The sequence below is a fragment of the Austrofundulus limnaeus genome, unplaced genomic scaffold, assembly GCF_001266775.1.
Source record: "Austrofundulus limnaeus strain Quisiro unplaced genomic scaffold, Austrofundulus_limnaeus-1.0 Scaffold147, whole genome shotgun sequence".
NCBI classification, from domain to species: Eukaryota; Metazoa; Chordata; class Actinopteri; order Cyprinodontiformes; family Rivulidae; genus Austrofundulus; species Austrofundulus limnaeus.
The window spans coordinates 975,096-987,123 of NW_013952549.1; the positions used below are offsets into that span (position 1 = coordinate 975,096).

The 12,028-nt window shown below is 38.1% G+C and overlaps 1 protein-coding gene across 1 annotated transcript; it reads right to left on the reverse strand.

Annotated features, from left to right (window-relative positions):
* Positions 1-4,287: 4,287 nt before the first annotated feature.
* mapk12a (mitogen-activated protein kinase 12a) lies at positions 4,288-11,407 on the reverse strand (the record flags this gene model as incomplete). Its single annotated transcript, XM_014016561.1, is given in 12 exon segments — positions 4,288-4,598; positions 4,706-4,879; positions 4,989-5,067; positions 5,214-5,293; positions 6,291-6,362; positions 6,769-6,883; positions 7,006-7,053; positions 7,336-7,365; positions 7,452-7,563; positions 7,658-7,716; positions 7,809-7,938; positions 11,109-11,407. Coding segments are annotated over 12 exon segments (1,083 nt in total). The 3' UTR covers positions 4,288-4,530.
* Between the last annotated feature and the right edge of the window lie 621 nt (positions 11,408-12,028).

Below are 12,028 nucleotides of genomic sequence, written 5' to 3' on the forward strand. Positions count from 1 at the left end.
AGGACCTGTACGCACACTTAAAAGTGGGAATGGATTTAAATTTGCYAGAAAACAACAGCAGCAAAGCAGATTCTTAATGACATGTGAACATCATGCCTACCCTACTTCCTGAAAATATTTCAGACTTGTAAAGTCCAAATAAGGAAATGTACGAACTCAGCAGATTTTTTTTTTTACACCTTTAGGCCAGATTCTGTCCAATTTATTTCTCCTCTGAGTTCTTGAATCTGTATTTTTGATTATAGCAATGATGTGACAAACTAAATTATCTGGGTAATAAACACTGTCACTAACAATATTCTGTCATTGTGATTCATTAAAAAAAATTGATGAGCTCAAATAAAAACAAATACTGTATATTTTAAAGCTTATTTGTTTCATGCTCATCTCAGTCTTGAATGTGAAAGAACCAATAACGCAAGCACATAAAATAAATTTATAACTGACATACCACTCTAAGAAAAGAAAGTGACCTGTGTCAGAGCTCTGTTTGAGCATTTCTGTCATTCCAAGCAGGCTCCTCGTTGAGTCCAACTTGTGTAAAGTTGACTCTGTGGAGCACCTCCCAAAGGGTTTCAGTGTTAATCTCAGGACTTCCACAAGTAATCAAAAGCAAAAACCGAATTGAATCAAATACGACCATGCCAAACAAATCATTAGTTGTGGCAGCCATTTTTGATGAGATTTAACTTCAAAGGTTTTTCTATTGTATATGTACATGCAATGATGCTTTTCATTAAAATCTGTACACTGTTTCTTTTTATAGTCACTTCATTAGAGAACAGAACTGAACATTAGTGTCTTCATCATCAGTGACTTTTTTATAAAGAGAAAAAGAAAGAGAAGAAAAAAGAGAAATGTAGAGATTAAAGAAGATATATGAAATATACACCAAGAAAATACAAGACAACACACCTGATATCTGTCTGCACACCTGACGAAATAGAGAAAACAAAAACACAGCAACAAATAACATGTGTATATCATAATGATAGCTATTACCTTGCTGAAACATTTACATATACACTTAGATACATATACACATACAGTATATGCACCCCCCCTAGAACTGCTTCGCTCCACAGCTGCTGATTAACATGAACAGGTGTTCATTCCTCATGATGTCAACAGATGTTGGCAAGTGGTAGATGCCTGCTTGTCTGTTTCAAATGAATTATTTTAACCATCTTAATCGGACAACCYGGTTTCTAAAGACAAAAGTAATATCAAAGATAKAACTATTTAATTTTGATAATGTATGTAAGTTGGCAGTGAGATTTAGAAAGTTGCACGAGGGGCACCMACATGAAATATATTGTCTAGAGCCGGCCCTGCACAGCCCCCATGCCCCTCTTTAACAGCACCCACTCTGCAAGGTGTTTGCACACGTGAACTCCGTGCACATGTCTCTTTGGAAATATGGCCCATGAATCCAGCACATTGAAAATAAACCACAGAGTCTACAAACAAAAGATGTAGTCACTTCACGTGCTACTGTGGAGAGGAGGGATTATTGAGTAAAAAAAAAAAAAAAAAGTACTTTTCTCTTTGTCTGTCTGTGGTAGAAAAATAACTCCTGACTTCTTCGTGAACTACTCAGTAGCACTGTTCTGTTGTTTGTGTGTCTATCATGAGCACAGAACATCCAGGGTTTGCTTTGGAAGGACTCAAGCCCAGGAAGGAAGCTCATCCGCTGGGGAGCCGCCTTTGGGAGTCAAGGATCTGGAGGTCACTTGAAATGAGCTTGTTAAATTCAACACCCAGCAGAGGAGAATTATGTGAAAGAATGAGCTGAATCTCAAGGCAAACAAGCGTTCACCAAGAATGTTTAAACGTTTGCTCCTTCAGCTCATCAATCATACTCAATAAAGCAAAAAAAAACAAAAAACAAAAAAAACAAAACTAAGTTGTCAGTTGCAACTGCAGTACAATAAATCACTGCAGCAAACACTCTGATAGCTCATCTCTGACAGGCTTAATCACCAAAAACAGAGTGACAAAACTGGCCTCAGACAGGACGATATCTKCACGCACACTGTGAAAGTGCTAACATGCAAATGTTCTGCAGATGTGTTTTTCATCTATCATGTTCACCATCTGAAATTAGAATAKTATTGTGCTAACATTTGGTAATTACTAAAAAGAAAGACTGCAGCAGAGTCAGATGGAAATGTCATCAGCTTCAAGGTTTGTTCATAAATCAAAGGTTTGACCCGATAATGGTACCGGAGGGAAAAGGTCAGGAAACCAACAAAGCCCATGGGCTTTATTCTCAGGGGACTTTCATTATTTGTGCTAAATTACATGAAGATCAATCTTCTATTAGTCAAATGCTTTAGTCAGATCCAACAAGATGGATTAACTTGAGCTGTAATTGCTAAAGCTGCTGTATAAAAACAACAATGTCCAAGTTTGTTGACATGCTGCCACCTAGTGGTCATTTATAGGAAACAAAAATATTCTTATGAGCTCGTGTTTACAGAAGACTGGCAATTGATCTAACTATAATATTTGGCCTAATTCATATTCATCTTTTTTGTTTAATTTTGGTTGAATAAATCAAACTATATCTCATATTTCTTAGAATACAAACAAAAAAGTTGTTAACACATGAACGCTTCAATATATTTATCAAATTTATCAGAAGTCGCTTTGCAAATGTTTCTTATTCTGTGTTGTTCCTTATTCTCTTTTTTTCTCATTATATTTGCACATACATTTGCTTTAGTAACGGTCATTGTCAATAATAATAATAATAAAATACTCAGAAGTTTAAAATGTCAAACTAAAATAGTTATTTCAGGGTCTGAAGCAGAGACAGTTTATAAAAATACAACTTTTCTTTAATTTTTAGGTTTCAAATTAGATTATTTTGTAGACCACATAAACACATTTCAAAGGATATGAAGAAAACAATGATGAATTTGATGATTTAAAACATTTTTAACAATACAAAAATTGCATTAAAATAAATCATTAACCTCTGGTGTCCTTTTTCATTTTCTCTCATTTTATTTTTTGCACAGCTTTAAGACAAAACACACAAAAATGCAGTTCACAATCCTTAAAAAAAGATCTTAATCGGAATTTAAACACATAAAAATTGCTGCGATGCAATTTCGTATCGAGACACTGTTAAGTCACAGCTCACACTCAGTCATTAACATGCTCACCAAAATCTTTATATTGAAAAAATAAAAACAGGACTGATGTCGCAATACAAACACTTCTTAACACAGCAAATGACAAAGAAAGTGTCTGGTTCAACATCACAAAAGCTTACAAAATCTGGGACATTTATGCTATCTGCAGTATTTGTTTGGTCGCTATCTTTAAGGTCACTGAGAAATATAATGAGGTCAGAGCTGATAGGTAAAGATACATGAACACAAATACACACACACAATTTAAAATCTAACATTCTTAAGGTCTGTTTCAAACAGAAACAAGAGTCACTTCTGATTAACAACATTTACAAAACAATATTACATTCACAATGAGTCAGTCGTGGTCAGAATTCAATTTGTTCTTGACTTTTAAATTATGCTCTCAGAAACAGAAACTATACCAGGAAGCTTAATAAATAACCCAACCCAGGCTAAAGGGTATGATTGTTTCATTTAACACAACTAGAAAATAAATCAGAGTACGCAGTAAGACACATTTAAACAGTTTGTTATTTAGGTTCTGTGCTTCTGATGGAAAATCAGCTACATTTCAGTGCAGAAAATCAGCTTTCATTTTCAAAATTGCTAATATTCATTGCTGAACATGGAGTGTGTGTGTGTGTGTGTGTGTGTGTGCGCGCGCGCAGGGGGTATGTGGGCCCATGTTTTTGCTACTTGGTGGGGACAATTTTTCAGGAAAATGCAGCTTCGTGGGGACCAAAGCCCGGTCCCCATGATTTCGGAGGCTGATTTTGTGTGTGGGGGTTAGGTTTAGGACCAAGGTATGAATTGAGTTTAGGTTAATTTTAGGGTCAATGGTCTGGGTTAGGATATAAAATGACCAAAAAATGAATGGAAGTCAATGGAAAGTCCCCACAAAGATAGAGAAACATGGTATGTGGGTGTGTGTGTGTGTGAGAGAGAGACGTGGCCTTTTCAAAACACAATGCAGAACCTTGCACCAGCTCAGCAGTAACTGTAAAAGCTTTATGTGTCATTTCAACAATCTCTAACAGCTCTTTAGATTGATGTTGAATATGAAGCAAATAAATCATAACCAGAGATATTTGGAGAAGCTGGTTAAAMTTTTTGAAAGAAACAGGAGGAAATGACAAACATAGCCTGGAGTGCAAGTACCTGAAAATTAGCTAATTAAAAAAAAAAGAAAAAGAAAAAAACACCTCTATGATGCAATTTAAAATGCTTAATTGTTACCTGCTTAGTAATCAAAAGGATTTCTAGTTTTCTTCAAACGGTTGAGTTGATCACCTGAAGGCCTCATTCATCATCAGCTGGCTCCTCGTTAAGCCTTGTCAAGGTTTTGGTTTGTTCTGGTCCCAGGTTGCACTGTGAACTCGGTCCATTATAGGGTGGATTCCTTGGAATTTATTGAAACGGGTTTAAAGGTCAAGATCTCGGTGAAGGTGTGACCTGCAGAGAGAGGAGAGCAGCTCATGTTTCCTTCTCCGCTCTTCTGAAACTACACCCTCAGCATTGATTTGATCAGCCGTAGACCCCCCCCCCCCCCTTATCCTTACGTTTCCACTGATCCACCGTAAGCTCTGCRTTGACAACCGTGAAGTCGAACGGCTCGCACGCCGTCTCCTCCTCCGGATCCCTGAATTCAGCAAAGTAAGGCAGAGCGAGYGCCTCTGCAGCCGTTACCCGCTCCTCTGGATCCAGCAGCAGCATGCGCTCCAGGACAGTCACGGCTAAAGGAGGAGGAACAACGAAGAAAAGATAAAAATATAAAAAAGGTATAAATATAAAATAAAAGGTGAGATTTGGCAAAAATAAAAACAAATAAGGAGGTTATTCTACCTTGTGGATTAACATCAGGGAATAATGTATGAAGATCTGCTTTAGGCTTTGATGAAGCTTTCTTTAGGTAATCTTTAGCCTTGAAGACAAAACATGGACACACAAATACACCATGAAATTCTTAATTCTTTTTACTGTAAGTGTTTTTACCTTCTGATACCTGCATTTAAAAGCTAAACAATTAAGAAATACTTATTTTATTGTTTTGCATATCCTTAAACTCACGTCTTCTGATTCTAGTTTCGATATAAACTCTTGAGTCGGTGTTCCTGTGACCTTCCAGGTCTGCTCCAGCTGATCTATGTCTGAGGAGATGGAGTCAAGGCTCAACAGTGTAGAAAAAAAAACGTGGTCGACGATTTTTATTGTGTTGATGATGTTGGATAAACATAAACCTCTGTTTTAAACAGAGGTGGATAACGGAGTACATTTACTTTGTTGAAGTGCCTGTGACATGCACATTCATGGAATACAAAAAGTCAAAGAAAAATAATTATGTCACATTATGTGTTTTCTTATTATTATGTCCATTATGTCAAATAATTGGCTTACTTTCTTTTGAACTTGGCTCAGCTAAAGAGAAACAGGAAGTGACATAAAAGGGGAACTCTTAAAGAAATCAAACTCCCTGGTTTTTGTTTGCTTAAACAGTATTACTTGAACTCTGGCTCTCTCAGCGATTAAAATAATCTAAAGAAACATCAGATTCTTTTCTACAGTCTGTGCTGTTAGCCATTTTAGCAATGTTCTGTTCACATGCAGATATTCCCCTTTGACATCACTTCCTGTTTCTTCACATGCAAATATCTCAACAACTGTTCATCTCAGTGGCATGAAATCTTTTTTTAAACATTTCAGTGTTATCCTTCCAAAAACACATTCATTTTTATTACAAAAATGTGATGTCACCGGCACTTTAAAGTACTCAAGTATTTGTTTTATTGTAACTTTTCTTTGCTACACTTTAACCATACAAATTACACTTTTACTCTATAAAAATTAAAATATGGAAACTTATCATGAAAGGAGTTGTTTATGCATTTTTAAAAAAGAAAGGGTTGAATTTACTTAACCAAGTTATGTCAACTGGTTCCAGTAAACCATGTTGTGTAAACGTRAAAATTTACTCGACTCATTTGTTGGGTGTGTAAAAGTACCGTTTTATGACTTCTACTTAAGTATTTATCTTATCAGTGAAATTTTTTTTTTACCCAAGTCACTTTCTGTTAAGGTATTCTTACTTTTACTTTAGTTATTTTTACTTTATACACCTCCAGTAGTGAGAAAGTGGTGAAAGGATACGATCGGCKCCTTTAAAAAGAGCTCTTCCTTGGAGCATCTCTGCCAAGATGCAGCCCACGGACCAAATATCCACTGAGGGAGACATGTGGTTAGTGATCAGCAACATTAGATGCACATGTTCAAATAATTAAAACAATAATAAATCAAATGAAAAGGCATTGAGAGCGCCACCTGCTGGATATAAAATTACACAGTACATGTTCGTTTGTGTTTTTAACCTGCTGCTAAAGATAAACAGGTGATGTTTGCTGCCATTGTGTGTATGGGTGTTTTTGTATTATTATTGTGCAGTTTTAGCAAAATATCTCATGAACTCTGACAAAGTAATTAATAGATCTCCAACTGATTAACTTTGTAATCAATCCAATCCAAGATGGCCACCAGAAGTGACACAAAAACAGCTGTAACTGAGTCAAACGGACAGATGTTGAGCTAAAAATCTGATGCGGTAGTAGCCGAAACTGAACTCTGGATTTACCGGTTTGCGTGTAGTGCATCCAGTTCAGGATGACCTCCGGAGCTCTGTACCAGCGGGTCACCACATACCCCGTCATCTCGCTGTCCGCCTGCCGTGCTAAACCGAAGTCTAAAATCTAACAGAACATGAATCTGCATTAATATATTTATTATCACTTCTGCCGATTTGCATATAGATTCTGAGCGCTATCCAACTCAGACACGAGAGTTTGTGGGAGTCTGACGTAAACAGCTGTACCTTTAGCTCACATTCCTGGTTCACGGCTAGATTTGAGGGTTTTAAATCCTGGAAAATATTCAAAGGACATATTAGCGGTCAAATCAGAAGGAAAAGGAATCCCTAAAAAGCTTCACACAGACATACAATTGTAGTAAAAATGTTTACAAACATTCATCATTAATGACACTGAATGAACTTCCTCATTGTTCCCAGCATTAGTCAGTCCAATAAGCAAACACATCCCATTGATACAACAGCTGCAGTCGATCATGATCACTAAATACATTAATAAACCATGGCTCACTGGACGTAAACTGACAAGTAGGAAAGAGAAAAACAGAAGCTTACCCTGTGAATAATGCCAGCAGAATGGATATACTGTGATGAAGAAATGTAACACAGGATTAATGAAGTCAACTGCTGAACAAAAACACTTTCATGGAATACAAAGCAGGACTCTTTACCTTAAGACCTTTGAGAATCTGATAACCCAGATACTGAATTCTTTCATCTGACAGACTAAGTTTCTTCATCAGCTTCCCCAGATCTGTTCCCATGAACGGCATCACGATATAACTGGAAAAACAAGAAAAGAAAAGAAAAAAAAAACAGAGAGTTTAAAGATTTTATCCAAACTGCGCACAACTTTCTATCCTCCTGCTGCACTTACAAATCATGGAACCGGTCCAAAGAAAGGTCTGGAGTGAACACATCCAGCAAACCAATGACCTGTGGACAGAAAAAAAAACAACAACAAATATGAGCTAGCATTAAAAACAGGACTGATTTGAGGAGAAAGGAGGGATTATATCGAGCCGCACGTTCTCATGCTTCATGTGTTTGATGAGCCTCAGCTCCCTGAAGGCCCGCTTGGCGAACGTCTCCGACTGGAAAGGCCTATAGAGCTTCTTGATCGCCACTTTGGCCCCTGTTTTGGTGTCCAGCGCATAACTAACAAAGAGAGAAGAGAAAATGTAAAAGAAGCTAAATAACGTAATCTGTTAATAATCACGTGTAACAAACGTGCTGGGCATGGGGAAATGATTCTGTTTAGAAACTTCCCTGTTAGCGGGCCACGATAACTGCAGAATCTGTAGTGTTTTTGTTTCCACACCTGCAGATTCTAATCACCTCTCTGACCACAAGTTTTCAACCTTGTTTGTGTGATCTGTTGAACCTCAGCCAGTCACAGCAGTGTATTGCCCTCCCACAGTTAATCATTCATAAATGATGCAAGACGAGCAAATACACCCGAAGGCAGAAGGTCTCTGTCTGTTTGTGCTGTTAGAAAAATATCTTGTGCTTCAATTCACACGTTTGAATGAAACGCTCAGGAAGAMATCATTAAAGGTTCAACTGATTCACTTTTGATTTGATTTGATTTGATTTATTTAACAGGAAATGATTATTAAAAATCAAGCCTGACTCAGCATAATTGCTGTTTTACAGCAGGTTCCTGTTCTGCAGCACATAAAACACTCAGAATTACAGCATCACAATCACATCATTATTATTACACCATAGACACAAAGACAAACAAGCATACCAAATTTCAAAAAGGCAGCATTTGCAAAATCGGACGTCTAAATATGAGCAGAACAGAAAGTGTCCAGCAGATGGCAGACAAGAHTCTTCTTAAAGGGCTGTAGTTTTGAAATGGACTTTATGTTTTGAGGAATGTCATTCCATGCTTTAGTATAAACATAGAAGAAAGACCTCTGGCCGTAACAGTGGCCAGGAATCGAAGCAACTCGGGCAAACACAAAAATGGTTGTAACTCAGYCAGCTTTACAGATATTGAGCTCAAATTTGGCGCATAAAAAAGGTGARGTTCATCTCCAACGCTTACTCTAATCGCTGATTGAAATCTTGGAATTAACTGTTTGTTTGCAAAGTTACAGAAGAACCACTAACTGGATTTTAATAATATTTTCAGAGAGCAATCACTGGAGCAAGTCCATTTCATGATGGCTACTACAGCCAATGACCTTAGAAAACACTGAGCTGAATTTGGTGTAATGACTGAGTCATCCCCAACACTGAAGAAAATATAATAATTTCATGTACAGCAAGTAAAATAAGTATTGAACATGTCAACATTTTTCTCAGTAAATATTTTACTAGAGGTGCTAATGATATGAAATTTTCACCAGATGTCGGTAACAACCCAAGTGATCCATACATACAAAGAAATCAAACCATAAATGTCCAGAAATGAAGTTATTTGTAATAATGTGGAATGGCACAGGGAAAAAGTATTGAACACATGAAGAAAGGGAGGTGTAAAAAGGCATGGAAAGCCAAGACACCAGCTGWACTCTCTCAGTAATTAGAAAGCAAGCCTGCCCCTTGTCAGTGCAAGTTAATATCATCTGGTTCAGTCCCAAATGATGGCCAGGTATCACACAAGAACCATCTGATGATGGGTAAAAGTAAAGAGCTCTCTCAAGACCTTCACAACCGTATTGTTGCAAAGCATAATGATGGCATCAGTTACAGAAGAATGTCTAAACTTCTGAAGGTTCCAGTGAGCACTGTTGGGGCCATAATTCAGAAGTGGAAAGAACATTATTTCACCATAAACCGACCACGACCAGGTGCTCCTCACAAGATTTCTGACAGAGGGGTGAAAAGAATTATCAGAAGAGTTGTCCAAGAGCCAAGGACCACTTGTGGAGAGCTTCAGAAAGACCTGGAATTAGCAGGTACGTTTGTTTCAAAGAAAACAATAAGTAATGCACTGAACCACCATGGCCTGTATGCACGCTCACCACGCAAGACTCCACTGCTGAAGAAACAGCATGTTGAAGCTCCTTTAAAGTTTGCTGCACAACATTTAAACAAGCCTGTGTAATACTGGGAGAATATAGTCTGGTCAGATGAGACCAACATTGAACTGTTTGGATGCCAGAATACACATCATGTTTGGAGGTCAAATGGCACTGCACATCAGCCCAAAAACACCATACCAACAGTGAAGTTTGGAGGTGGGAACATCATGGTGTGGGGCTGTTTTTCAGCATATGGTACTGGCAAACTTCAAATAATTGAAGGAAGGATGAGTGGAAAAATGTACAGAGACATTCTTGATAAAAATCTGCTTCCATCTACCAGGAGGATGAAGATGAAACGTGGCTGGACATTTCAGCAAGACAATGAGCCCAAACACAAAGCCAAGGAAACTCTCAGTTGGTTTCAGAGAAAGAAACTAAAGCTGCTGGAATGGCCCAGCCRATCACCTGACCTGAATCCAACAGAAAATCTATGGAAAGAACTAAAGATCAGAGTTCATAGAAGAGGTCCACGAAACCTTCAAGATTTGAAGACTGTTTGTGTGGAAGAATGGGCCAAAATCACACCTGAGCAATGCATGCCACTAGTTTCTCCATACAGGAGGCGTCTTGAAGCTGTCACTGACAACAAAGGCTTTTGTACAAAGTATTAGATAAATTTCAGTAAGTGTGTTCAATACTTTTTCCCTGTGCCATTCCACATTATTACAAATAACTTCATTTCTGGACATTTATGGTTTGATTTCTTTGTATGTATGGATCACTTGGGTTGTTACCAACATCTGGTGAAAATTTCATGTCATTAGCACCTCTAGTAATATATTTACTGAGAAAAATGGTGACGTGTTCAATACTTATTTTACCCGCTGTATTTATGACTGACTGACATTTGAGGTTAATCCAATTTAAGATGGTTACCACAGCTAATCTTTGCCAACACAACATGAGTTTAATTTACTCAAAAATATTGAGTAATAATGAGTAGTAAAGCGGTAAGATTTATAGTAGTTGAGAGTCATCCTCAACACAGACTCTGAGCTTTAAGATGATGTCATTTTTTTTTTTTAATTCACGATGACCTCCAGTGAACTGAACAGACATGCAGAGATGAAGCCTGTGTTTGTAATGTTTTTGTTGATTTGATCGCATCTATCCCTTTAAGACGAGCMGTGTTTGTTGGGCTGAAGGCTCGTGCCCATCAGGAAATGGAGCAGCATGTGTTCAAGCGAAATCATCAAACTTTTCTTTTTGTTCGCTTCTCTCTGATCACCTGGCAGCAGAAATCTGTCAGGTCCCCCCACCCCCGGGTCTCATCAACACTGGACTTACCACACTGTTCCGTACGCCCCGGCCCCGACCTGCCGCAGGTTCTGGTACCGCTCAGGGACTACCCACGCGCTTTGGTTCACTTCCTTGTTGTAGAACCCGGGTCTGACTCGTCTCATTTTTGAAAAATGAATTAAAAAAATATCTCAGACGTACATAAAACAAAGCTCAGCTACAATCCCTTTGTGAGTTCAGGCGCTACGCACCCATCGCGTCCCTGGRTTGCGCTGATCTTTGCGCAGCTGCGCTCCGGGCGCACCCTGGGGGCGCAGAAAGCCACTCCCGAGTCCCGACGGGCCGGGCTGAGGCGAGCCGAGGCGTCCAGTTAGAGGTGAAGAAGAAAACTGAATCAGTGTAAAGTGTGAAACGGACCATCTGCGGCTTCCTACCGTGTTGTTGGTTAAAAAAAAAAAAAAAAAAAAAACTTGTCGAGACATGAACCAAACTGGCGCCTGAGGTTAAATGAATCCAACTATGTGTTGTTGAATTCCTCACTGACATGCAACCAGGAAACACAAATGGAAACTACAAGTTCAAGCTCCTTCTGGTAAACATTTAATTCAAAATGAAAAGATAAAACAGTGACAAAAGTTACATCTTAATGAGAGAAATAACACTGAAAGCTTAAAGAAAATGCAAACTTCAAAAATATAGCCTGAACTACATTAAATGGCAGTTTGAAAAGAAAATAATATTAACATTAGTTTGCTGGATATAGGCCTATTTTATATAATTTGGGGTCCATACACAATGTAAACCAGAGGTTCTCAAACTGGGGTCCCAGGACCCCCAGGGGTCCGCGATAGGTATCTTGGGGGTCCTCAAAAAATTTCCCTAAATTGTTACTTTGGTTTTTATTTTTAAAAATGCATGGAGAACAATGAACTAATAAAACAAACACACACACACACACACATATATAT